The following is a 27566-nucleotide window of genomic DNA, read 5'->3' on the forward strand; positions in this document are numbered from 1 at the left end:
AATTCTCAGTCTAATGTCATGTTTTAATTGAAAAACCTTGGCACAAAAAAGGTTACAATATAGGTATGTCATTATTGATACACAATATGCAACACTCAACCAGAACTGTTGCTTTTCCTTTTCTGGACACTACTTCATTTTTTTCTAATCCTAAAAAGTTTGACAGGATTTGTCTGGCTGCTAGCAATATTCAGGGGCAAAAGCTTTGATTTAAGTATATATAAAATGACCAAGTTAGGTATATACAATTTAAGAAATAAAAAAAATTTTCCATATTAACATCCACACACCTACATTACATAATTAAGACAATATAATAAAAAACCAAATTAGAATCACATGGTGTAATCTTTTTGTATTTCTTGATTCCTGTATGTTTAGATAGGTTACATCAATATCAGGTTAACTAAACCTTTTATTTATCATTCCTAGAGTAGTTTGTAAACTTTTCTTAAACATGGCAAGTAAAAATCCAAGAGAAACAAAAAGTAGCCCTTCACAACTTTGTTTATCCAGACTTGCTAAGATATCAAAAGATACCAGTCTATCAACACTAGAAGGTAGAGCTGGGGAGTGAGGGAATTAGAGAGAGGTCGATAAAAGGGTACAAACTTTCAGCTATAAGATGAAAAAGGTCTGAAAATTTAATGTATAACATGGTGACTATAGTTGATAAGACTATTGAATAATTGAAGTTTGTTAAGAGAGTAGAACTTAAATGTTTTCCTCAAAAAAAAAAAAAAGGGGGCTTCCGTGGTCGCGCATTGGTTGAGAATCTGCCTGCCAATGCAGGGGACACGGGTTCGAGCCCTGGTCTGGGAAGATCCCACATGCCGCAGAGCAACCAACCCCGTGAGCCACAACTACTGAGCCTGCGCGTCTGGAGCCTGTGCTCCGCAACAAGAGAGGCCGCGATAGTGAGAGGCCCACGCACTGCGATGAAGAGTGGCCCCCGCTTGCCACAACTAGAGAAAGCCCTCACACAGAAACGAAGACCCAACACAGCTAAAAAAAATTAAAAATAAATAAATTAATTTAAAAAAAGATAAATACATAGGTGATGCATGTGTTAACTAGATGGGAGGAATCCTTTCACAATGTACGCCTGTATCAAATCATCATCATGTACATTTTAAATATCTTACAATTTTATTTGTCATTTATAACTCAATAGAGCTAAAAAAACAAAACAAAAACAAAAACAAAAACCACTAGAAGGGAAACCTCACCTATAGTATTATTCATGGTTTTCATGTACTTTTAAAAAATTCCAGGTAGTTATTTAATTTATATAGGGCTGCCCATGTTTGACTTTTAGAGATTAACTCTGAAAGACCATTGATTGATAGATAGATAGACAGATAGACACACACAAACAAAAGAAAACAATAATTAGCACAATTCACTTCTAAATGAATAGAATTTTTTAAATAGTGTCTTTTAACTTTTTTGTGAAATACAAAAACTTTGCTCTTTAATACAAAATCTTGATTTTCAGGGATATAGAACACATAAAAAATTAAAAAGCCTATTGCTATAGTTTAATCACTTGAAACAGAAGCTATAGAATCTGAGTTAGTATCCCAGTTCTTCCATCTATCAGCTGGATCTCAGTGTGCCAATGACTCAGCTTCTTCCTTGGTAAAATGGGATTAATGATATTTATTTCATAACATTATTCTAAGGATCAAACAAAATTATGAATTGAGAAGTGCTTTGTAAGCTATAGGGCATTAAACAAATTTAAGATGTTTTGAAGTAATAATTTTGTCTAGTTGAGAAATTATGATTTATGCAACATATCATTCCTAACAGTGAGTTTGATGTCTAAGCACGGGTACCAGTTTGAAAACATATATTTAACCAATAGGAAGTAGAGTGTCTTTCTGGTCACCTCTCAGACAGATTAACAACCTGTAAGAAAAGGATCTACAGTTAGAGCCATGCTGTATTAGGTGGACAATGTAATCACTAGGACAATTCTTAATACAAAGAAAGTGGAAACATGAGTCTGAAGAGGGGAAATATAAAAGGTATTCTTCATCAAGAGTGAAACTTTGAAATCCATCTATTTAAGATTAATCACTATTCTTTTAGCTAAGCTGTTGTCATCTCTAACTTTCCCTGAGTAGAAAATAATCTGCACTTCCAACTAAGTTATTCATGGTCCAATTTGTTCTCAGAATACTATAATAGGCTTTGTGAAGATAAGTTTTATAATAGGGATTTAACATAGTGAGAAGCCAAGACACAGAGGCCTTCAAACACAAAGAGTATATATGTGTATAAACTGCTCAGTTCCCTCCCCCTCTTCTTCCACTCTCCCTTGTCCCCTCTCCCCGAAAAGACATTCACCCCTACTTAAAATCTAATTTTTACAAAGGATTCGATGAAATGCCATCTCAACAACTTCACAGTACAATCAGTTTAGCTACTGCAGGGTTGCTTTAGAGCCATTTCAACAGAGCTGGGAAATGGGGGAAACTTTGAGCAAAGTACCACTGGAAGAAGGAATATTGTGAAGGATTTTAAGAAAGAGAAACATTCAAAATCTTCCCTATTTGCAGTTCTGTCTTGCTTGAGGACCACATTTACATACTGAGTTCACAGGCTAGAACTCTCAAAGAGAATTCTACTTTCCTGGAGAAAATAAAACTTTCAGGGTGGCATCCTGGGGAAAAGAAAAAAAAAAGAAGAAGAAGGAAAAAGAATCACTGATGATTTACACACATTATTTTCTAAGCTTCTGATATCTTAAACTACTGAAAACACTTAAAGTTAATTCAGAGGCACTATTAATTTATTGTTTTCTCCTCTTTAGCTCTATAAGATCTGACTTAGCCTACTGATAATTTTTATCTCATTTGTATCCAAATGAATGTATTGGCTATTTGTTTTACAAAGTAGCAAGGCACTTAAAGTGAAGCGCAAGTTTATCTTCATTCAGGTGGTGGTTGTTTCTTTTTAAGGTTCCATATTTTCACATTTTAAACAGTTCAAGACACAAGCACATGAAATGTAATATTTAAAATACTTGAAAAAATAAAATACTTGAAATTCTTTATCTATTAATGTATTTTAACAACTAGCTTCCCTTTTCCCTACGTGTTACATCCCTGCTGTACCTATTTTGTTGCAAGTCAGGCTATCTTATTTGCATATTTGTAACACAGTATATAAAAGGATGAAGATGTGTGGTTCCTTGAGTATTTATATTCAAAACTCTTCTTTGATTTAAAAAATCTTACAAATCACATAGGAATTATATAAGAAATATACATTTTAAACTTTTTTTAAGCAAAGAAAAAATTTTAATTGTTTCTTAATGTGCTTTTAATGATTTCTAGCACTCACACCTCCTTACTTGCTTTCCAAACTGTTTATACTGTCCCCAATAACACTCAGTGGAAAGCTGTCACTCCTGGCTAAATCCTTACTTAGGGTGGATGCTATGCCTCCATGAGACAGGGTCAGGGGGTCAAAATCGATTTTGGAGGCCACCTGGAGAGTCCAGGCCATGAACTGACTCAAAAAATTTATATCAGAGCCGGAATAGTCCACCTCCCAGGGTCAGATCTGGCCTGACACTCCAACTGCAGGCTGGGGCATGCTAGACCGAGCTCAGAGAGAGGCCAGAGTTGTTGACCCTGCTAGCTGACCTCTTCAAACTTCAGGAGAATTTTTTTGGCAGTTACCACGGTGACTGGGTACTCTAAAAGCTTATCCTTCTTACTGAAAGGAGGAAAAAAAAAATTAGGAAAAAAATATGTTAAAACCTACCTTGCAGAGATGCCTATCACAGTTAAAGTTAAAAAAAAAAAAAAAAAAAGGAAAAAACTGAAGGAGCTCTAAATTGTCTATGACTTTAATCTCCTCTGCTGTCCTAAAGAAATTGGAATTTGTAAGGTCTTTCAAAAACCAAATTTCACATTTGGAACAGATACTGCTTTTTTTTTTTAAACCAATAGCTGACAACAATTTGAATAATGTATTAAAATACTTTTTAAACAACCTAATTTACTTGGAAATTCTGATATCTCTCTGCTTTTCTTTGAGAATAATCAGCTTTGAAATAAGATCCACCATAAATGCTAATTTAGTAGGGGAAAAATACTGTAACTAAATAATCATTTTTGTGTTAAAAACATACTCGATACTTTTTTTCCTGAGAGAAAAGTGTCCATTTTTGCTTGACTTGAAATAATAAAATTAGGAGAAAAACAAGGGGCCATTATTATAAAGTTTTAAAATTTTTTTACCAAATGACTTAATAAAATAATGTTTACATTAAAAACAATGTCGTGAAAATACTCTGATATAACAAAAGAACACTAGGAGGAAAAAAATCAAGGTGCACTTTCTTTTAGAGCAATTTAAAGTGAAAAAAAAAGCCATAGAATATTCTTCTATGTTAATACCAAATGCTATCTTGTCCTAAAGTTCCACAACAATGGAAAGACTCATGAATTAAAATTTAATTCCCCATGGGGTAAACCTATGCACATTATAAAACTCTACTAGTTGATTTTTGGTGACAGATTGTAATGCAAAATACTTTTAAATGGCTCCTATATGTGACTTGAAATTAGATGAGAATCATAATAATTTAGAAGTATGATATTATTTAATTATAATAATACTTGCTTTAAAAAAAATGCCTGTGTACTGTATAATGACTTTTTGTAAAGTGAAATAATTGACTCAGTGTTGCTACTGCTCTGGCCCTCCTTTAATTTTCTCATCTGCCTCTTACATGACCCAGGTCCTGGAAGTCTTGAAAGGACTTTCTCCAGCAACTCTGCATGTGTGGGTGTGTCTGTGTGTGAACATATGATTAAGCATTGGTGAGGGGAGAGTGGGTTTGCATTTTAAAAAGCAGTGGGTATGTAACAAAACAATGTCTTTGGTCTAAATATCATTTCTCATCTTGACTCTAAGCCAAGAAAGAAAAAATGATGAATTACAGAAATGTAGTAACTGACACTCCAAAAATGAATACTGAAATTTCAGAGGAATGTTTTAAACTAATCTTGAATGTTCATTTTGCTGTGACCTATTTTCATTGCTTTGTAATCACCACTAAATTCCTAGAACAGAATGGACATAAAACCAAGTATCTGTTAATTAATCTTAATTTCAAAAAAAAAAAAACCCAAAATATAATTCAGAATATAATTTCCTTTCTTGTCTTGTGTTAAAACATCCAGTGAAAGGAAAGGCTGGAGATATATTTTGAGATGATTTTGCCATGTGATCCAATTGCACTTTGCTAAAACACAGGTCTTTCAATTATATAGTGTGGTTCTTGCCATTGCAAAGGGGGCAATGGGGTTGGTGAGTCACTACAACTGTGGTGCCAGCTCATTCTCTATGATGAACTCAGACTGTCCTTCCCAGACGGGAGCTCTTGGCAAGCTTCCTTAGAGACCCGGAGGCTGGCAAAGCATGAAGAACTATCAAACAGGAAATGAGGTCCTCCTCAGGTTTTGAAAAGAGATGATAGAAGTCTTAAAGTGAGGCAAGCCAGACCAGAATCTCCTAAACCACAAACCTTATCTTGAGCGAAACATTATTTCTAAGTTGGATCTGAAAAGGAAAAGAAGTTGAAGCATAAGACACTGGTTCATTTGTATGTAAGAAAAGAGTGCCAAGTCTCTTAGCTTGGTTTCCTCAAGTCAAAGTTAGGATCTCTCCCAGGAAAAGACCGAAAATCATTTGTCAGTTTTCTGCATAAATTTCTACTAAAAGGACAATGAAATAGATATCTAGAAGATCCATAGACCTGGGTCTTCTCTTATATTGAAAATTCACCAATTTGTTATAGAACTACAGAATTCAGGGACTGGGAGGGATTTAAGAGATTATCTGGCCCTATCTCTTTCCTTTACGTATGCAAAATCTGAAGCCAGGAACGTAAACTTCCTTCCTTACACATTATTAGTTACATGCCTCAACTGGAACTTAGATCTTGCTCACCACTTCTAGCCTAGTGGGTTCTCCACTACAATGTGTGGCCTCCTCACTGGCAGAAGGGATATTAAAAGCCCATACCAGTAGACCTATTCAGAGCCTTGAAGACAGAGCTATTCTGGAACTATGGTATAAAATGATTGTAAAACTCATTCAAGTTACACTTCCAGGAAACAACTTTAGGTACCACACAAGCAGAAATTCCACAAAATCAGGTAGTGAAACAATATGATAATATGTGCTGTAGGAAGCTTCAAAATTCTCAGGAACTTTGGTAACAAGGGTATGTTGTTAATATTATTTCTCCAGCTAATTGTTTTTATTGATTTGTTATGGCTAACAGGCACTGATTGATTTTCTTTTAATTGGTACAGAGTCTCCACTCTGCCAGGTTGATAATTAAATACTGAGAAGCAGGGCTTTTGGTGTTAGTCTAAGCTTCCAGTGGTATGAAAGTCCATCCAAATAACCATGAGCTATGTAAGACTTGATGGCTGCCGGTCCAGAAAGGGCTTCATCTGGTCTTTCTTTAATATTTCTCTAATTTAGTTCAGTTTTAACATGTTTCTATTAGGATCAGTGGATTCTAAAAATGAAGTAAAAAGAGGCCTGTAGAAAAATGGGGAATTCATTGCTGATACCCCAAACTGCCACTTGTCAACTGCATTCAACTATAAAATTTACTTTCTATATCATGTATTTTCATTGCAATCCCCAAACTCCCCTTCTAACTTGTTATGGCATTTGGGAGATCAAGATTTAATTCTGAGAATCTGGCTCAGGGCCCCAGAGGGAAAAAGAGTAAGGGGTAAGAATTTAAGGGGAGGAGAAAAAGTACGAGGTATGCTGAGGGGTTTTTATAGGGAAGGAGGCTGGTAAATTAGGAAGACAGTCATGTATGATTAAGAGGTGAAGGCAATAGGAGTCAGGTAGTCCTTAACTCCCATCTAGAATTTCAAAGAAATGTTATATCCTTTCCATAGGTTCCAATGAGTGTTAGTTAAGGGAGGCATTTTGGGTACTAATTACACGTTAATGTTTTGGAGCAGGGAGTGAAAAACAACTCTGAGGTTGGGTCAGAAGAATGTTTGCTTGGCTACTCGAGGCTCCTGATGAAGTTTGGCTACTTACCCCACATTATGTGTGTGCATCTATCATTTTGTTTCTCAAAACACTTTACTCCTCTTCCCTTTTCCCAGAAGCAGACTTCACCCAAAGGAGAAAGAGCTGTTAAGGGAAACTCCTTAGCAGAAGGGAACTTTCAGATATACAAACATTATTATTTTTTTTTTTTTGGAATCAAGGATGAGAGGCCGGTGAAGAAATTAAGTGAGGAATTGTGAGATTAGAGAGTGAGAACTTCCCACTTGGTTCTGAGCTCCACCCCCAGGACCAACCAGGCTGTGCTCCAGGGACAATGTGGATGACGGAAGCGCCGGCTGCCTTCCCCAGCTTTTTTTTTTTTTTTTTTTTTTTAAGAAATTCACGTTCTTTTATTTATTTATTTATGACTGTGTTGGGTCTTCGTTTCTGTACGAGGGCTTTCTCTAGTTGTGGCAAGTGGGGACCACTCTTCATCGCCGTGCGCGGGCCTCTCACCATCGCGGCCTCTCTTGTTGCGGAGCACAGGCTCCAGACGCGCAGGCTCAGCAATTGTGGCTCACGGGCCCAGTTGCTCCGTGGCATGTGGGATCCTCCCAGACCAGGGCTCGAACCCGTGTCCCCTGCATTGGCAGGCAGATTCTCAACCACTGCGCCACCAGGGAAGCCCTCCCCAGCTTCTTGACCTGCCTTAAGACTTTGCCAGGACCTGTTCCCTCAGTCCAGGTGGGCACAGCACTCTGTTTTAGACACTGTCCACTGCTCTGCTCCAGAAGGGCACAGCCTAGGGCAACTTGGCCAGTGCCTGCCTTCTGCTGAGACACGACCACTTGAAAAGGGGCCCACTCTTTTGGCATCCTTCATAGGCTCCTTAGGAAATTGTTCAAGACAGAAATTTTGAAATTGAATTTTAATGATTGAGAAAAGAGGGGCGAGACACAGCAGCTGCTCTATCGCAGCTGCCCCAGCTGCTCTGTCCTCAGGAAAGGCCGCCTCTTGGCCACCGCACCCACCAGCCCCAGAAGAAGGGAAGAAGAGGGACACAAAGGTGAAGGGTTCAAGTTTAGAGTGAGGGCCTTGGTTCTGGGTGTTTGAGAGACATCCATACCCACAAACGCAAAGGAAAAGGCAAGCAAAACAAACAAAAAAACCATAACTTAGTCCCAGGTTGCCGAAATGACTTGTGGGCCCAAGAACACACATTTGGTGGGGGGTGGGGGGTGGGAGATGGAGATGAGGGACCCTTTTGTGAAGGACCTCGGGAGAAGGGGAGAGTTTTGTAGGACATGAAACCAGTTTTCTCCCCTGGATACCCATGGCTTGTGTGCTGGAGTGGCTGCAGTCGGATTAACGTTCCTTCTCCTTCTTCTGCCTGCCTGGGCCACGTGGAAATGAGAAGCGGAACACAGGACAGTGCTCGCCCACCACCAGTTTCCTCATCCGAAAGCTCAAGTGCCTGAGAGTGAAACGCCACCAAAAGTTATTGCTAGCGACAAATTCGGGCTGACAAATTGTCGATAATCGCGCCTTCAACGTTCAGGACGGCTTGCAGGCAATAAAGAAGCACATGCACGAATTGGTGGGCAAGGCGCGGGCCGCAGTCGGGTCCGCGGTTCCCAGGTTGCGCCCCGCCCCCGCCTGGCGCCACACCGCCCCCCGAACCAGCGACCGCGCGCATTGCAGGCCCGCTGGGCTCCCACCCGCCTGCTCCAGCTCTGGCTCTCTTTCTTCCCGTGACTCGTACAGACTGCAGGAGGAGCTTCTCTCTTCCCTCTCCTCCAATTAACCCGCTGGGTGCGCGTGTCTACGGTCTCAAGCGCCCTTGATTTAAAGTCAACGTTACCCGAGTTTTCTTTTGTTTGAAATCCTGGGCCCGCAAGACTTTGGCGTGTGTCGGACGTCTAGTTAACTTCTGCAAGCCTGTCTGTATCCTGCGACAGAGAAAATCATTAGGAATTAAGGCTCAAGAGAAATAATAATGATATTTTCACCTGTGGATGCATTGGAAGAGTGTGTGCATACTAAATCATTTTAGAATTTAAGATAAATCTGAAAAAGATCTTTCAAAGTGTTTGCATGTTAGTGCCTCTATCAACAACTCCCCCCGTCCCCGGTCCCCACACACACCAGATTCACCAGAGTGCCCTTTGATTTGTTTTTTACGTTTCGGATTCACTATGTGTTTTATATTTAGGAGCAACTTGAAACACATACATTGATCTAAATATGAATTCTCTGTGTAAGATATGATTTCTTCCGTGGTTTATTTACAAACCACTCACCTAATCATATGGCTTCAGATTCAACTATCAGTCACAGCCCTCCTCGGAGGTTGATTTAGCTATAAAAGTTTGAGTTCACAGTTAAATTCACTCTTCCACTTTCTCCAACTTGAATTTTGATTTCTGCATTTAAATACAAGACAGCATTTGAATTAAGGGTCTTCTTGTTAAACTGGAAGCTTTTTTCATTTCCCTGAACTCTATAAATGAACTGCATTGTCACATAATCAATAGGAAAAACTCAGCTGTCACAGATCCTAAGCAACCCCTTGCCACAGAAATAACACGATCTGGCATTTCTGAGTTTGAAAAATGTGCTGTTTGGATGACACGAGACCAGAACTACCCAGACAGCTTAAATGTCAGTGGTCTCTATGATCCGCTAAGGATGGACCTGCTGAGATATTTCAGATAGGCTTCTCTCCTTGTTGGAGACCAGGTGCTCCTTTTTTCTTCTATAATCAAGTAGTATAAGAGTATTGGGATCTGGGATTCAAAGCTTTTTCTAACCTCATCTAAGTCTGTCTGTTCTCATACAGCTTACGACAATTTCAAATTAGGCATTTCCCTCCCTGTACCAATGAGCAATTCAGCTTTGGATTTTGGAGTTGAAATCTGAAACTAAATGTTCAACAACTTCAACACCCATCCTTTGAAGTCCTACATCATTTCCATCAATGTGATCAGGATTTCTGCAGTATATAAATCCTTCAGCTCAAAAGTAACTGAATGGCATCTGATCATAAGTAGCAGGAACCCATAATCTCCAGCAAGCTCTTTCTCTGCCTCAATGTCATTGTCTCTAGTTGCATTTTGGCCTTCTCTCTACAGTCTGCCGCGTACATGCTGCCATATCATGTGAGAGCATGAAGAAGATGTAATCCTTCCTTATCTGTATTTTCTCCCCTTTTATCTTCGATGTAGTACTTTTAACTCACTGACTTCTTTGACCACTGGCATTAAAAAAAAAAAAGTAGTACTGGGTGGACCTACTGTGGAATCTACCCCACTTGATAGATTAGATTATGTGATTAAAAGGTTAATTTATCTCACAAGACCCTTGCCAAGAAGCCTCATGACCTTGGCATACTATGAATCCTTTACGCACCAAAAGAGAAAGGTAATCTCATTCATAGATTTGCTCTGCCAGTGAACTGATGTATTAAATAGTACAGTTACCCTTAGCCTACTTGGACCCACCTATACAAAGAAAAGTGCTACAGGGGATCAGACAGTAGCAAGCTAGGTGAGACAAATTCTGTTTATAATTTCAAGGCATGAAGGCGTAAAACTTGTCCTTTCTAAAACTAAAGCTATCGGAGCCTGCATTTCCCACATCAACCACGGCTAAGATCTTTGGGATGAACTAAGAAACGCCACCTCTAATTAGTTCATTTGTCATCAGAGAACCACTGCATCAAGCCAGGTATTTTACTCCTATTCAACTCTAGAAGAAAATGGGACAACGTGGGCTATTATAAAAAGCTCAGCATTCGGTGCCAGCATTTCAAATTGGCCTCATTTTACAAGTTCTCAGAAACCCCCAAGTCATTCAGACTTTGTCTTGGCAACCTTGCACTAGCCCCAAACGGGACCGTTAACACAGTAGAGTTTATCCATTATCATAGTTCACAGGCTTCTCCATAGCTGCAAGTTGACATTTGGAACCTGTGTCATACAGAAGGGGTGAAAACCCATCCAGGAACCAAGTCACTTATGTCCAAAGTAACTGTCCTGGGTGGGTGGGGACAGGGGTGGAGCAGGGGACGGGGAGGGGAAGAACTAGGCACCCAATAACCAGGCTGGGATTGACTGAGCTCTGATGTCCTTTAAGGACATCCAGGTAACTGATGAAAAGAGTTCTCTTCTTGGATACTTGTTCAGTGTGTGAATTTACCTTGTTTACAATTACGAGAAATGACTGATCCTATCCCAGCCCTATACACTGAAGAGTATTATTATTACTTAGAAATGTGGTGCACAAAACCATCTTGTCCTTGATTCTTAAGACATAAACCACATGAAGTCAATACCACAAACTTGAGGATTTGCCTGAATTCTTAATCACACAGTGCAGAGATATGCTACTCTGGGTACAAGAGACGTACTAGACAACCCCAGTGCATACATAGCTCTAAACTGTTAAGTTGTTCATTTCTCTCTATTCTTTCATACACCCCCCAACTCCACCCACCCCCCACAGACACACAGAAAATATTTATTTCCCTTACTGTCTGCAATCTAAACTTAAGAGCACACAAACCATGAGCTGGAAGAACTGTTTGTTTGCAGTGCTATTTATGTAATACTTCTCTTTTTTCTACCTAGGCATCTACCCCAAGGGACTGAGCAATGCATGGTGCTACTCAACTAAGTCTGAGAGAAAAGGGGGGTGTAGCAAGAGCATCTTCACCACTGCAGTGTTCTAGCTGCACCTGTTTTTTCACCCAGTTCCCCAAACTCACTCTCAGCTTAATTTTATGAACATACTATCTGGGTCTCCATTTATCTGTTAAAATGGTCCAGGGTGCTTGCCAGGAGTATTGTGCCACCATTGCTGGCACATTTGTCTCTTCTGTCTAATGTCTGTCATTACACAAAGCGTTCTAAAAAGCTAATTTCCAACTCTGAAAATATACTCTTACTACAGAAGTCATTACATTAGCATAACAAGCCCAAAGTTCCAAGGTGGTAATTTGGTTATAGATCTCAAATCCTTCCTGTTCAATCATATTGATGTTGAGGTATGATGTTACCCTGCTGCCACTAGGATCTGAGTCAGTGGATCCCCTGCTGGAGGGAAGTTCTCCTGGCATGAACTGTTTGTCCTTGGGAATTCAAAGTGAGGTAAATGTTTCAAGTTTCACCTGCCCAAATTGGGACATTTCTTAAAGATGCCGCCATCTCTTCTTTTCTTTCTCTTTCTGTACACTTCTTTCCTTGACCACCAAGAAAATATGTCTTAAATGATATTCTTCCACAGGTGTCTCATTGGACATGGACAAATATCAGTACTGCTCTCATAGGCAACACGAGCACTTTTTGGTCCTTTTGTTGGGGGTGGGGTTTGGGAAATCCAACCTCAGTCTGCCCTGCCAACTGTGGCCGTGCAGATTAGCTGAGACTCTGCTGAGGCCCGGATGGCGATGGTGGTAGCAAGGGTCAGTAAGGTTGAGATGTATTCAGATGTTAATTTACACCTGAAAAGACTGCATGCAGTTACCCACACGGGGGGTGACTGGAGTTTCTCAGGAACACTGGCCTTGAGTGATTCCTTGGGAAACGTGAAAGTTGAAATGGAGGGGGAAAGTCGTCTAAAAGTTATGGGAGCAGGAAGAAGGGCGGGGAGTAGGGACAGCCTTGATGAATTAAAGGAAATTTATTTAGCCACCAGTTATAAATCTATGTTCAACTTTTCCTTTTTAGCATAGTTTTAATGTACAACGGACAGGTGGTAATTTCCTCTTTACTAAATATTTGGAGATTGTCTATCAAATCCAGAAATACTGACGTGGAAGTAAGGATGAGGGATTAGCCTCATTTTATCTGCCATCAGGATGGGTGTCCTTGTTTTGCTCTATGTTTAACAACTGCTACCTACCTTGCTTAGTGGAATTCCAAAGTACCTCATGAGTAACTAAGAAAGAAAAACCTTCTACATTCCAATACTGCCTTTAACCTCAAACATGGTAAAGGGTTCATTCAGACCCCTGGACCACACTGAGGCATTAATTAGGCTGATGAAATCCATCGAAATGTATGAATTCAGCATAATCAAGTTTCTACCGCAGACTATCGTTAAGGAATACGTGAGCAGCTGGGAGAATAGAAAGTACTGTTAGAGTTAAGTCATGCATGTAATTGAGTATATTTAACATAACCATTTTAATGATCAGTGATTAAAAGTGCATCTTACTTAAATGGTATATCCTCTGCAATTTGTTCATATCAACTTGATAATATTCTCAAAAGGAAAAAATAGGGATACACATTTCTAAATAAGATCTTTTTTGAGTTTGGGGAGAAAAAGCAGGAAAGTGAACTGGAAAAAAAAAAAGCGGCTTTTGCATGCAAACAGCCACACTGGTGTGATATAAATTAATCACTGTTTTAGGTACCGTCTGTGCTCAGTTCAAAGGATTAGGAATATATTACAGGTGATTTTTTTCATCCCTCAAGACGAGTGTATTTTATTAAAGACGCTTTCTCTGTCTGATAAGATTTTTTTTTTAAGAGACAGGGACAGGGGTCTGCTGAAATCCTGATGATTTTAAGAGCTTCTCCTAGGAACCTGGGAAGTTCACCTTTCCAATTCCACTTCCAGCCTGTGGGGTTGGCTGATCTTAGTGGAACTCACCTCTGTGAAGATAGCTTTGGGGAGGAGAGAGAGTACATCACAAGCAGAGAGATGCGCCTGGATATGGCTGTCTAGGGCCACAAACAGAAGAAGCCCTCAAAGGGAAATGAGCTGTTCAAATCAGCTAGCGGCCTGAGCCTAAACTCCACACACTTAGAGGCAGACTGCTCTGCTCTATTCACTCAGACCTGGCCAGATAAATGAAGTCATTGTGGAGCCGCTCACAAGCCAGCCCAACTCTTTTTGTTGTAGTTTCTCAGCTTTTGTGCTCAAAACACGCAAATCACTGATTACCTAGGAAAGAAGAGGTAGATCTAGATCTATAGCTAGAGGTATGCACATCCCACAACCTGCACGCATCTATGCAGGCACTATAAAAGTAAGGGTTTAAGAGAAGGGATGCAGTTGGCCTAGCTCTCAAAAGTTGCCTCACAGGGCTTTTTTTTCCTCCCTTCACCCCTGCCTCCACACCCATAAAGAGGTCAGTCTATTCTCCCACTCAAAATAGTGTTAGAAAAGTGGCACGTCTTGGATGTCTGGGAGTTGCACCACGACTTTTTACGAACCTAAAACGGGAGAAAGGAAGGCACAGGCACATAAAACTATGTCGGGTCATATGATCTGCCTGCTGCAAACAAAACAAAAATATTTTAAGGGGAAATTTATTTGAAGCCTTCCTTTCACCCAGTAGCGTTGTCTTCCTTGGCTTGGAGGGACAGCTTTTGAGAAATCAGGTCTCTCAAGGGGCTCTCCTGCACCCAACGTATAGTCTATAAATATAGTGGAAGAGTCATGCCAGGGGTAGTCAGTGCAAGAGAATCTGGAGTCTTGAAAGCATCTTTTTCTTCTGGCTATGGTGACACTTAAATGATAATGCGGGCAATGGAGCTAGGAGATTTATATCTTTTGGAAAGTAGGGCAAGCCAGATGGTAATAGCGTCATTAACACACAAACTTGGGATGTGCAAGTGAAGCTTGAAATTGGGAAAGAGATCAGGAGAACAAAGGGGGCTGCTGTTGAAAGGCTACCCCTCTTCTGCCGGCCAAAGCTAAGAGCCTCGTGGTACTGGGGTCTGCTCCTGCCCAGAGCTGGATAATAAACGACAGCTTTCCCCCTCCCCTGTTGTGACTTAGAAAGCACCGAGGAAACTTTTGCAATAGGCAAATGTGGCACTTATTTATGTGTAACCCTTTGTAGTCTGAAGTGGCAGGAATGGGCCTTTAATTCAACTGCACTCCCACTCTCCACCCCCTACCCTAGTTGGATAAGCTCTTGCAATTGTTGACATGTATTTTATGAAATCAAAGTGCCGCTTGTTGCACATTTCAGACAAAAGTTCATTTTCCTCCTCTTATGTAAACACTCTAAGTAAATATTAAAGGTTGAACAGCACTACCTTTTTCATTTTGGTGATGGGGGTTGGTGCGAAGGGGTTGGCGAGGGTTAAAGTAGAGTTTTACTTTGGAAAGTCTTAATGTTTAAGTTAAACTCCCACTTGCCCAAACAGATACAATTCAGAGAGAATACAGGAGTTAAGACAAGATTAACAATGGCATTAATAATAATAATGCAGGTTTATAATAAACATCCACACAAACATCTATAAACAGGCAGGGCAGTTTGGAACTAAAGAAGACAAGATTAATGACTTCGTTTTCATATATATATGTATATGTACGTCTGTATATGTAAGACAGCAAAGGTAACGGTCATTAAGTACTGAATAGCTTGAGTGATGCTTGTTAGCGACTCAAAGTTGACAATGTCTAAAAAATCGAAAGTTTTTCTTTTTTTATTCTTAAAAAAAAAAAAATACTGGCGCTCTTTAAAAGCCCGAAGGACTTACCCTCAAGGCATTATTCAGAGTAAAACTGAGACTGGCCGTTCGTCACAGGCAATTGTAAAGGGTTTCAAAGGGCCGATCAAACGATCGCCAGAGTAATCTACATTCAAGTCCGGATGGTGGTGTTACGGCACACACCTGCGGGGTGTTTGCTGTCCGTGCCCCTTGCCGAGCTACAAATCATCATTAAAGCGAGCTGCTTAAGCTTCTTCCCAGCTTCTAGACAAGAGTTACTTGGGACAGTTCACTTTGATATTGCTACAGCTCGCAATTGACAACCACGCTATTTTGGAGCTCAAGCCCGAGCCCACACCCTAGTTCGCGCGCGGCAAAGTAAGGAGGGTGGTGTCATGGGGGTCAGGGGGGAGTGAGTCCATTGTAAAAGTCTGTTTCCTGAGCACACTCACCACGAAAATGTATAGGAAACCAGGTTAGAAGCACCTGAAACCCGCCTTGAGTTTTCTACTGAGAGTCTTCCGAAATTTCACTGTCTTTGCCACGACTTTTAACCCACTCAGAGTACAGACAAATTTCACAACCTCAGTCTCTCTCCTTCCCTCTCTTATATACGCACACTCGGGCCAGCACACTCCCTCGAGTGCAAGATAGCATTACTTTTCTCGATCAGGACCGGGGATCTACTTTGAAACTTTCACTTTTGATTCATTCGTTTGGGATTATGTCCCCCCCTTCTATGCGACCCTGCCCTTACTGTCCTCACCTTGAGAGAGGGAGAAAAAAAATCTGGAGTTGGGTAAAAGGGAAGGGACGTGGGGGTCGGACAGTTGGAGCACGGGAAAAGGCAGGAAGGTCAGTTTCTGTCTGCTGCCTGCCTGCGTGTCTGCGAGCCCTCGGCAATCCGTGTGCGCCCCATTTGGGGTGGGGGGAACAACCGGTGGCCGATGAGGCCAAGATCAAGCAACACTCGGAGCGAATGTATCAATAGACCAATTTTCTGCTCCCACCGCGAGCTTTTTCATTTCAATCCAGAGTGGAGGCGTCTGCGCTGCGCAAGCCTCAACAACACGGTAGCGTCGGGAAAAAGAGGGCGCTAGATGCCGGAGGCGCGAATATGGAAATTAACTCATTAGGAAGGGGTGTGGTTACTGCGAAGCCCCCTCCTCCATCCCTTCCTTTCTCCCTTGCTGCCACCGTCCCAGCTTGCTAAATATGAGATTACAAACAAACAAATAAAGCAGAAGCTGATTACGCAGCCCCAGATCAAACACGCTCCAGATAATTCGCTTCACTCAGCGCTGCGGCCGGACCTGCGGCGCAGCGCGGGCCCCTAACCCCTGCCCGTGGCTTCCGCGCCCGCTCCACGCCAGCCAGGCTTCCGCGGCTCTGAAAGCCAGGGCCCGCGGCGGCGTTTCGAAGGCACAGCACGTGGCCCTGGCGCCCGGTTTGGTATAAGTTTTAAAAGATCAGACAAATGCTTCCACCAATATGGTAACCCTCCGAGGGCTTCTGCTGATTCCAGAGGTCCTACCCTAAGGCTGCTTGGAGGGGAGGGTGGTGGTGTTCTCTTTTGGAAAAAAAAAAAAGACCCCAAACTAGAAAGTAGCCCAGAGTGCCTGGCCGGGGGGCTTTTCCTGTGGCTTGGCACCCCGAGCCGGGGAGGGGGGGGAGTGGGCGTTGAGAAAGGCTGGGGCCAGGCTTGGGTCGATTTGAGCGTTAAAGACCCGGGTTGAGATATTAACCAGAGACCAGGTACCCAAGAGTGAAGGCGAGGGGGTTGGAAAACCTAGGCTGCCAAATTCTGTGTCGAAATAAAATGTTTGGATGGCGGGGGGGGGGGGGGCAGGGAGGGGGGAGGGGGATAAGAAAGAAACAAAGCGCAAAACCTCTCACATACCCCTCCCCAGCCGCCCTGCCCTCCCGTCCTTAAAGCGGGCCTCTGTGGAGGGCTGCTTTTATGGTTTTTCTTCCTGCGTGGCCCGCCTCCCCGGCCCTGCTCCTTGCCCGGCGCTCCCCCAGCTGCGGGCCCCTTGGAGGAAGGCCGCCCAGTCCCCTCGTCTCCCGCTGCCTGCAGGCCACCGAGCCTCAAAGCGCGCATTGTCCAGCGGGGGCGGGGAGGCCAGCGGGCCCCTAGAGAAGAATAACAGTGCGCCCAAGTCCTGTTAGGGAAAGTTTCCTAATGCACTCCTTGTGGTAAAATACACTTTTAACAGGGCGGGGGGTGGGGGTGGGGGGATGGGGGGATAACTTTTGAAAATCCATGGCCTTCTCTCAATTTCTCAACTCTTCTCCTTGTCACTTTTTCGGTTCTCAGAAAGGGGGAGAGTGGACCGGAAAGAAATTGGAAGGGGGCCAAAAATGTGAACATGACTCTAGAACCGTCGATGTGATGGTTTTAAAATGCGGGTGGGAAGAGAAGGGGGGGGTGTCTCCACCCAGGTCTGGGCCGAGGACAGCTGCACAGTTGGTGCGCGGGGGATGAGGGGAGAGGGGCCCCGAGGGCGCGTGTGCAGGCGAAGCATTTCGCACCTCCTGTTTATCTTAGAAGCGAGGCGGGCGGGCGCGGGGCTGGGGCCTGGGTGGGGGGGCGAATTGTTCTGCCTCCCGACAGGCAGTAGAAGTTGAATAAAATGGAGAGGCGGGCACACGCAAAAACAAAACCTGCTGTAGACTCGGAGTCTCTCTCCTTGTTCCGAATTCCAAATGGTGAGGATTCCCCATTTGCAAAGAACTCCGAAGTCTTAAGACCCCAGAGACAGCCGTCCTCCTGCTACGGCAAGAGCCGCGACAGAGAGCCATTAGAATTGAAGCTTTGGGGGCAAATGTGACTAATCTTTCATTCGGGCAGCGGGGACCCATTCCTTCCAAGCGTTGCCATCTGCATTTGAGGGGTCTTTGGGTTTCGTCCGCTCTTTCAAGCAATTAGCAAAATAATGGCTCGTGCCCCTGGCAAAACTCTGCCTGAAAAAGTATATTCCAAGACACTGCGTTGGTGAATCCGTTTTTTAAAATCAAATCAAAACAAAATAAGACTTTTAAAGAGCCCCAGGCCGGTGCTCTCGGTGTCCAACAACCAAAGTGACCGAAGGGGCGCATTAGTGGCTGTGGCTCTTTAGGAGTTGCGCTAATTTGGTATGTGGACTCAATGTCCTGATGCTAAATCGGCAATATAAAGGGCTGAAGAGCAAGCCCGATAAAAGCTCTAATTGCTACTGGAAGATTTAGGTGGTTGCTAGGATCTGAGGACCACCACCACAAAAAAACCTCCAATAGAGTGTTTGGGCTGTATGCATTGGGGGTTGGGGGTAGAGTTTCTACGGCGAATAGTGCCCACATCTGCTGGAACTTCCATATCTAAGCTGTTCATTTACGGGAGCCAACTTATGAAATCTCCACAATTAGATCTTCATTGTTCTTCCTCCACAACACTGTCTAGAAAGAAAAGGTCTTCTCGGTCGGGGCCAATCCAACGAAGCGTTTGACGTTATTAAATAATAAAGCGATTGTGATTTACATTGTTGTTCAGAAAAAAAGGCCAATTATCCACTGTTATGTTACCATAAAGATCATATTAACTCGAATTAGTAATCAAACAATATGCGAGCGTTTAAAAAAGTACAGCCGAACTGGGTGACAGCTACCGCGACGTCTTCACTTTCACCAGCGAACCCACCCGCGCCGGCAGCCGGAGCAAGAGAGGCAGTCGCCGCAGACCCGAAAGGAGGGAGAGAGCAGCGAAGTGGTGATTAACGGTCTCCAGTGTTAATTATTCTCAATTAATCCCAAACAGTGCAAACCTTCCCTGGTTCTCTGGAAGTTCCCTGGTTTGGGATGCTCTGAGAATTCCGCCTTTCTGGGAGGGGTTTGTAAGAAATCCGGAAGAGGCAATCTCAGTGAGCGAAGGGTAGGGGTGTAGGTGTGCGTGTGGATGCTGCGTGCGGTGTGCGCGCGGGAGGTTTGCTGCCTTTCCCGGAGCCTGGAGCGCACCCCGAGGCGGGGGCCTGGGGAGGGCATGGCCCGCAGCATCCTTACACGCCTAGTGAATCTTGCGTCTTCTCTACTCAAATCACTCTCTCTCTCTCGCCCTCTGTTATTAGGTTTATAACTCTTTGCCCACTTAAATTTGTGCAGCCAACCAAGGAAATCTAAATAGGTTTGAGTCGCCCCTTGGGTGCAGAATGGAGGCTTTAATAAGAAAGATTAATTGTGGGTGTGTACCTGCCGGAAGACGCGGCAGCTATCAAACAGTGGAGGGCAGCGTGTCGAGGGGAGGGAGACGCCTCTCGTCTGAGGCCCAGACTTTAGTAGGCGCCGTAGGCATACTCATCGCAGCCTACGGGCAACTGGTTGCAGTCACAAGCAAAGGGCGCCACAGAGATGGTAAGACCCGTCTCTTCCTGTGTTATGTGAGGTTTTAAAGAACTTGGCCCCTATTCACCTTGCACACCAAATCCTCCGGCCCTGCGCTCTGCCCCGCCGGACTCCCGACTCCTTGCCTCCACGCCCGAGGCGGGAGTTGGGTAAAGCTGTGGCTTCTGCCCTGGGAGGTCTGCCTATTCCTGCCCCCCACCCACTGAACAACAATGTTCAGGCGAATGATAAAGGTTTTGCTCCGAGGGCTCGAAAGTTGATATTTTTGTTGCCGCGGTGAAAAATGTATATGGTTACATGGTTTTTTAATAAGCGAACAGGGAGCAATTTTCCTCGGCGCGATGCTTCAGCAAGTCCGGGCACAGAGGGAAATCAGCCAGTGGCAGGGCCGTGTGGATCTCGCCCGCGCGGCGGCGGCGGTGGGGGAACCTTCCTGGCCCGCAAGGTCCTTTCCTCCTTCTTTCCTCCCTCTTTCTACTAAACGCTCGGATCCCAGATTAAGAAGTGTCAGAAGGGGGTGGGGCGGAGAAGAGTAGGAACCAGGTGGGGAATGGGGGCAGGAAGGGATTGACAAGAATAGTTTCTCTAGTAGCGTTCCCTCCTTCAATAATTCCATTTAAAACCTGAGGCCCCGAGGCCCGAGTTTAAACAGATGTACAGTAAAATCTCCCCAAGGTCCGGCCCTTCAGTGGTGGGGCAGGCAAAGAGTGGTCGCATCTTTGCCGAGAGTTTTCGAACAGTTGCTGCCTTTCCTACCCCCCTTCTCTATCTCCCAGTAAAACCAATTCAAAAGGGGACAGACTCCACTCCACAAGATTAATGTTCGTTCATTTGCAGGATTAATCCTCTCACGAAGCACAATAAAATACTAGGGTTCTTTTAAATTTAAATAAATACACGAAATCCGTGCCTTCCCTCCTTTCCTGCTTAGTCTCTCTCCAGACATCAGAAAACAGTGCCTTGAAACCTAGTAAATCTCAGAAGAACTTTTAACTCAGAGTGTTCAGATCATCTGGGGGCTGTTGTGGGCATTGATATTGGGAGAGAGTGGAGAGACCAGCTTAACTTTAAATATCTATGGCTATACATTTTGATTTGGAACTCGCGATTAAAAATCTATTTGTTCCTCCCAGGGCTCAGCAGATTTCAATGTTGGTCATGGAGCCACAAAATGTTCATTAAAGGAACCTAACCAAGGCTACTGTATGGCCACTTTGTGAACTCAGAACTATGGATGGGGGAAAAGTATGAAAGTGTGAGTTGATGTCACGCTGGCTGTCAGTGTGTGGTCTATTGTGGAGAATGGTGCTTTTTGACTGAACAGAGGGAGCCCCCCTCCCCCCTTCCCCAGCTCTACTGCACCTGCACTGGATGAGGGAGTCCCTGCCATTCAGCCCATCGCAGATTGTTCAAACAGAAGACATCTCTGACAGCACTCAATTCATTACATTTCTTCCTGCTTTTCAAACCAACACACACACACAAAATGAGTATTGCCAGCCAGTGACAGCCAAAAAAATCTTAAAATACTTTATATGCAGCTAATTTGGAAGCTCACACAACTAACTATGAAATATTTTGTATCCTTAACTTGTAAGGCTTCTCGAAAAAAAAGATTACCTGATGTTTCCTACTGAAAACATACCTCCATAGTTTACATGGGCAGAGTAAGTTTTGCAGAAAGACACTGCAGCATGGTGCATGGAGAAGTTTTAATGGGAATGAAAGCAGAAACTTGCAAAAGAGAAAAGCCCCTGATTTATCTTATCAGAAGGGCGGCTCAAAATGCATTCATTATTTATGCTGGTGAACCAGCTTGCTAATAGAAGTGAGGTACCCAAGAGCCAGGGGCGGGCAGTGAGCAAAGCAGGAAAGGGTAGTACGGGAGGCATCAGCCTGAAGTGTGAGCTAAACATTTAAATCAATTTTCTAACAACGATGTCTTCCCCCCATATGCTCAGGTTTATTTTGCCATCTTAGACTCCAAGACGTTTTTGCACCATTTTACAAAGCTGATGAGAGAGTGTTTAGAAAGCTGATGAGAGCGTGTTAGCCTAGTTTAACAGAAGTTGGAGTAAACAAACTCTCACAAGGAAAACTTAATTTTAAGATATTTTCCTTGGAGGTGGGAGTAAGGGGGAAACAAAGAAAGGGAAGAGGACTTTGAGCAGAAGGAAAACACAAGTTTGCCATTTAGTATTTCAGACTGATTAAACTGTAATGTTATGCAATAACCCAGATTTGAGTTATGTGCGATAGTCAAATCGACCTGGATGTGAGTTGATACTAAACTGACTGCATGTGAAATATTGGCTAATTCTCAGTAAGTCATTAGTCTGAACCAATATCAGAACATAAGGCCTAGTTTCCAGAACCCCTCTCATTGCAAGGGCAGTCAATGAATTAAATCGGTTCGTAAACAAAACTTGAGAAATGCAGAGGTGCTTTCACTCAACAAATAATTCTATCCATTTTACATGGAGTGCACGGACCAAATGTCTTTCTTATCTACAGTTTAAATCACTGTTCCAAGGCGTTCTCTCAGCAATTCTTTCTTGATTCTAAAAAGATTATTAAAAGCTACACAAATCATTAGGAGTGGAGAAGGAATGAGAAAGTGGAAATGGCATAGCAATGGCAAGCCAGAAGCAAATGTCCTAACCATGGCTCCATATTAGAACCGGAAAACTTTGGGGAGTCCAATTCTACATCCACCACTGAAACTTATGCAGGGCTAAATAAAGAGACGGTGTACTTGGTAAAGGCTTTTAGTGTAATTTGTTGATTGTCTCAAAACAAAACAAATGTAAACCCAAATCAACTCATTCAGACCTCACAACAAACTCTACTTAGCAAATCAAATAACTATATAGTTGTTTACCTATATATGTAAATATATAAATATAAATATGTATTTATATTTATATAAATATATTGAGTGCCAAGGTGACACAGTGATGGGTGTTGTGTGCGTGACCATGTAAGTAGTGAAGACTCTGGCTATTTGTGTGTTTGGTTATGCTGAGGGGCGACAGCCTCTGTAGCCTCAAAAGCTGGAGCTGGGTTCTGGGGATGGAGACCAGTTCCCCTGGCCTCTCCCTGCAAGTGTTCGCATTGCCCTTTCTGGAACACTCAAACGAATCATTTCATCCCGGAGGCCCTGCAGACCCTGACGTCACGAGGTGGAGATGGGGGCGCAGTCCCGCTCTGGCCTGGCCGCCAGCGATAAGAACCCTCGGGAAGAATTCACCGCTCCTTTTAATACAGTAATTATTTTTCTGCCTTCTGTGAGGGGGGGCGGCTCCTGCCCAGAATGTCGGTATCCCTCCCTTCAGGAAGAAGCCCAGGGGTGGCAAGTTTGCAGGATAACTTCCTAGGCGAACCCTAAGCCAGGAAGGGCACTGGAAAAGGAAGAAGGGTGGTCTGAACAAGGCTAATTTCACCGCCCAAGACCAGAAAGGAGAGGAAGAACCCGAATTTCTGTATTGATCTCTGGAGTCTAAAATGAGAAGCTTTTGCCTTCCCTAGCTCCTAATTCCAATGCACAGTAAGAAAAGTAATAGCTATCAATTAATCCTATTTAGCGTCAGTGGCTTTGTACTCATCTTCTGCGAGGTAACTATAGATTATCCCTATTTTATAAATGGGGAAGTGAAGGATCTGCATCCTCCCACCCCTACCTACTCTGATCCTAGAGGGGCGCAGTATTCCGGGGATCCTACGTAGCTCCTGTAGCTTCCCACAGCCATGCCAGTGCGCAGCCTCTGGCATTGGGAAGGACTAAGAGCGAGATAACTCATGCTGAGCCTCGGCACCAAACAGGGACAAATAACCCCTTTAAAATAAGGGTCTGAGATTAAAGGCAAGAGGAAGGCAGAACGTGAGTCAGTCAACCTCTGATTTGGGAAGCTTGGGGCCTAGAACCATCTTTGGCGTCACGAGGTCAACGTGGAGAGAGCTGGGGTACAGGAGATAGAGGACTCCGGAGGGGCGAGGGACTTTGCAAACTTGCCCAACGCGGCACGGTCCAGGGCCGAGAAAGGAAATCGGGCCGTTTGGGCAGGGTTCGGGCGGAGAGAACTCGAGCCCTCCGCAGCACCTTCCCAGGGAGCCCCATGGGGGCTGTGGCCAGGGCCGCGGTGACGTCAGGTCCCCCGCCGGGCGCTTGGCCGCCTCAGCTTTCTCCTGCCCGCGCATCCGCTCCGGGCGCTGGGCGCGGCGCGCTCCCTGGGGCTAGCGGGTGGGAGGCCCGCGCGCTCACAGCCCTGCGCCGCGCCCCGCACCCAAGGCCAGGTAGGGAGGCAAACGATAGCTCAAGGCGCCGAAATCTTTACTAATAGCGCCCATTTCATTCGGTACATGCAGGCAGACGAGGGTAATGAAACGAGCGACTCCTTGGACCTTTTAAATCACCTGACACTTCTTTGCAAAGTAGAGCAAGCATCTCAAATCCAAAATCCCAGAAGTAGCAAATAGCTTTGCGTCCTGAAATGAGAGGACGTTCCATTTGCTTTTGAAGAGAAACTGAGTGCACTGCTCACTGAATCAGAAATACCACCATTGCACCAAAATATAAAAATAAAATCCATCTAGACCCGCATACATAAAGAGAGCTCGCTGCCAATGAAAATCGTGGCCTTGTCTTAGTAGCCCACCCACCCAAAGAGAATTCTTCTCTTAGTTAAAATAAGAAAGTCGAGTCCATTATTTCCTAAAGTCCAAGTAAGCCAAACATAAAGAAATTGAAAACAAAAATTGTAAAACCGGAGAGCATCGTCAGAAGAGAGGGAGGTTACAAAGTCTCCCTGGGTGATATCAGAGGTCGTATTTCAAGGAAAGTTTTTAATAGAAAATAACTATGAAAGATACTAAACCAATTCTTTGGTTTGGGCAATTTCCTTATCTTTGGAAAGCTCTTTCCACAGTTGTTCACTCTAGAACTCCGGAAGCTGTTTCCCTTTGGACTTTAATCCATATTTTCATAGTAAAGGTCAAGAGTTTCTCCCTCTTCTCCTGTCTTTAAGGGATCCACCTCATAGACGAGGTCCCTAAGGAAATCCATCCAGCCATCTTCCAACTTCGGTCAAAAAAGAAAGCAACGAAAAGAAATAAATCAACCGCCACCCCCAATCTCACTTGTAGCTGTCCTGAAAAGCAGCCTTTGCTCTGAGAGCAAGGAAAGGCAGCATAAAAAACAGTGAGATGCAAATTATTTTAAGGCAATAATGGTGGGGTGGAGGGGAGGAAGTGCTGGAGAATGTAAACTCAAGCCTCTGCTAAAGCTCATGGCAAAGGAAATTCCTTCCACAAAGCAAAATATAAGAACCTGTTTTTCAAAATTCTCCAAAAGCAAGAAATAAAATGGGGGGGAATATTAAAAAATATTTTAATTACAACAAATAAATAAATAAGCAGTGCCAACTAGCAGGCGATCAAACCACAGTCAAACTTCAATCTCAGAGCAGTTAGCTATAAACTGTTAGCAGCTGAAAAGTAAACCTTGTGCACACAAAGGCACTGTTTAATTTTCTTCTTGTAAGGATTCTAAAAGAAGACCCCATCACTATACAGTTAAGCGGTATTTCTTGTCCCCCTGAGGCGCTGATCAGTTCTTTATAATGTGAGAAAAGTGGCAGCTCAAAACCCCGTCAATGGAGCTCCCACAACAAAAGTTCTGAAAAGCTGAATGAATTGGGTTTGTAATTACTGCATCCCGCCCCCCCCCCCTTGCAGCTTATCTCTTATTCATTCACCTTATATTATTGTCAAAGAATCTTACTCTCAAAATCATTCCCTTCCCATTTTACCTGGGGTCACAGAGGAACTTATGACATGGCAGAAATGGAACACTCGCCTCCACTACACCCGGAAATATTCAGACCAATAGGTAGGGAGGGGAGGAGGGATTATCTGGTACCCCAATTTACTCTGAGACTACTAGAACTCAGAGTACTCAACCTATGGAGTCTTCCATTTTAAAACCCGAATTTTATTGGGAAACAGGAATGTGTACCCTTTCCAAACCCAGAGCCTGCCTGACTTTCCGAAATCCTGTGACATCTCCACTTAGAAAAGGCAAAGGTTATAAATAAATCTCCTCCCCTCTCTCTCCACATTGCAAGGCCCTAAAAGACTATGTCAGACATGATGTAGAAATTAAGACAACTTATTATGCTCTTGTTTTTTTCCTTTTAAACCAAAAATGGTAAATAAAATAGAAAAAGAGACTATAATCCCCCTCCCCCCATACACACACACACACTCCCAGTCCAGAAAAATGTTTTATGAAAAAGTCAGCCTTAGAATGCCAGGGATCTGTGTGTATTTCAATCCAAGGCATTACTGATGGAGAAGATTCTCCTGAGATTTCCTACTGTAAGAATGTGTCGGTTCTAGAAATAAGTACAGCTATTACAACCAAATCTACTAGCAGACTAAATAATTAATTGAAGCGTTGCTCTTTGACCCTTGAAAAGTCCAGTAGGGACACGTTTATAGTAATAATACCTCCGAATGAGCCCTTGTCAAATATTCATTTAGTGGTTAATGTGAGCCATTTCCCCCTGGGACCGTCTGTAATACCGGCTTCCCAGCATTGGCAAGAAACCTTGCTAATCTACTACAGCTCAGCAAAATATTTTAACACTCTTTATTTAAAGTATGGGGGGGTGGTGCAGGGAGAGAAAAAAAAAATTGCAGAGGGAACAAACTATAATCTCATCCTTCTGCACATTTCTATTCTGTGTATAAGGTTAACAAAACATTAAATTCACCCCTTTGACTGCAAATTGAATGGTTTTAGTGAGCAGGATAATATCCCGAGGAAGAAACTAAACACTCAACAACTAACTTTAGCACTGGGAGATAATCATCTCTGGGCAAGCTTAAGGGTTTACCCCCTTCTTGGAAATCATGTTATAATTAAAATATCATATGTTCAATATTGACCTAGCCATGAAACTACACATCTTGGGGGAACCATTTAACCCAATCAAATGAGTGATGAAATATGTATCATTTTCCTCAAATGCAGTTTATCAAAAGAATTTATATCTGCAAACAAAATATTCTGGCTTTCATTTGGTTAGGAGATATGGAGGTCTAGGAGGGGGAATGGAAGTTCTCTCGTTTTATGCAGACAGTAACAGTCATTCAAAACTAGTTCAACTTCCCACAATATTGCTCTCCTCCCTCTTGCAAAATATTTGAACCTGAGCATTTTCCCAAAAAGTTAAAAAAAATTTTTTTTTTTTTAGTCTGATCCTGTGGGCTTTTTAAACTGGTAGGTTAGTGCAGTGCAATTACTCTAAACCTCAATACATATTTCTAATATATCTCTATTTTTCAAATATATACACACCATATAGTTGATTGGTTCAAATTCCGGGAATATTCTCCCCACCCCCCAGCAAGATCATTTGGATCTTTATTCAAAGTTTCTTTTATTCGTATGTGTGAGCAAGAACTGGCGAATGTGCTCATTACCACGTGAATAATCCGTATATGCATTACAATGGCTGGCCAGGCCGGGGGAAATTCTTTTAGAGTCTCTGCATTAATTAGGGGGGGAAATGCCTCACTTAGAATTGGGAACTGGCATAATAATTGTCCTTTCCCAGTACAATATTACCCTTAAAATAAGGATTAAAAAAAGGAATAAGTAACCAACAAACACCTAAAATA

At 43.0% G+C, this 27566-nt stretch overlaps 1 protein-coding gene across 7 annotated transcripts in view; it reads right to left on the reverse strand.

Annotated features, from left to right (window-relative positions):
- Window positions 1-2: 2 nt before the first annotated feature.
- Window positions 3-27566, reverse strand: part of LOC309629761 (uncharacterized protein) — a 137951-nt gene continuing 110387 nt past the window's right edge. For 4 of the 7 annotated variants that reach the window (XR_014245207.1, XR_014245208.1, XR_014245209.1 and 1 more), the window contains 2 exons: window positions 8915-9002; window positions 7963-8527 (listed from right to left, as the gene is read on the reverse strand). Coding sequence is in view for 4 of the 7 variants with exons in the window: in XM_082394268.1 (XP_082250394.1) it covers window positions 8135-8527; window positions 8915-9002 (481 nt within the window). In the remaining 3 variants the exon portion in view is untranslated. Of the gene's footprint in view, window positions 7177-7962; window positions 8528-8914; window positions 9003-27566 lie in introns of those variants that run through there. The other 3 variants (XM_082394270.1, XM_082394271.1, XM_082394269.1) reach the window with 3 other exon arrangements.

The sequence above is a fragment of the Balaenoptera borealis genome (genome assembly GCF_965194805.1).
Source record: "Balaenoptera borealis genome assembly, chromosome: 5".
Lineage (NCBI taxonomy): Eukaryota > Metazoa > Chordata > Mammalia > Artiodactyla > Balaenopteridae > Balaenoptera > Balaenoptera borealis.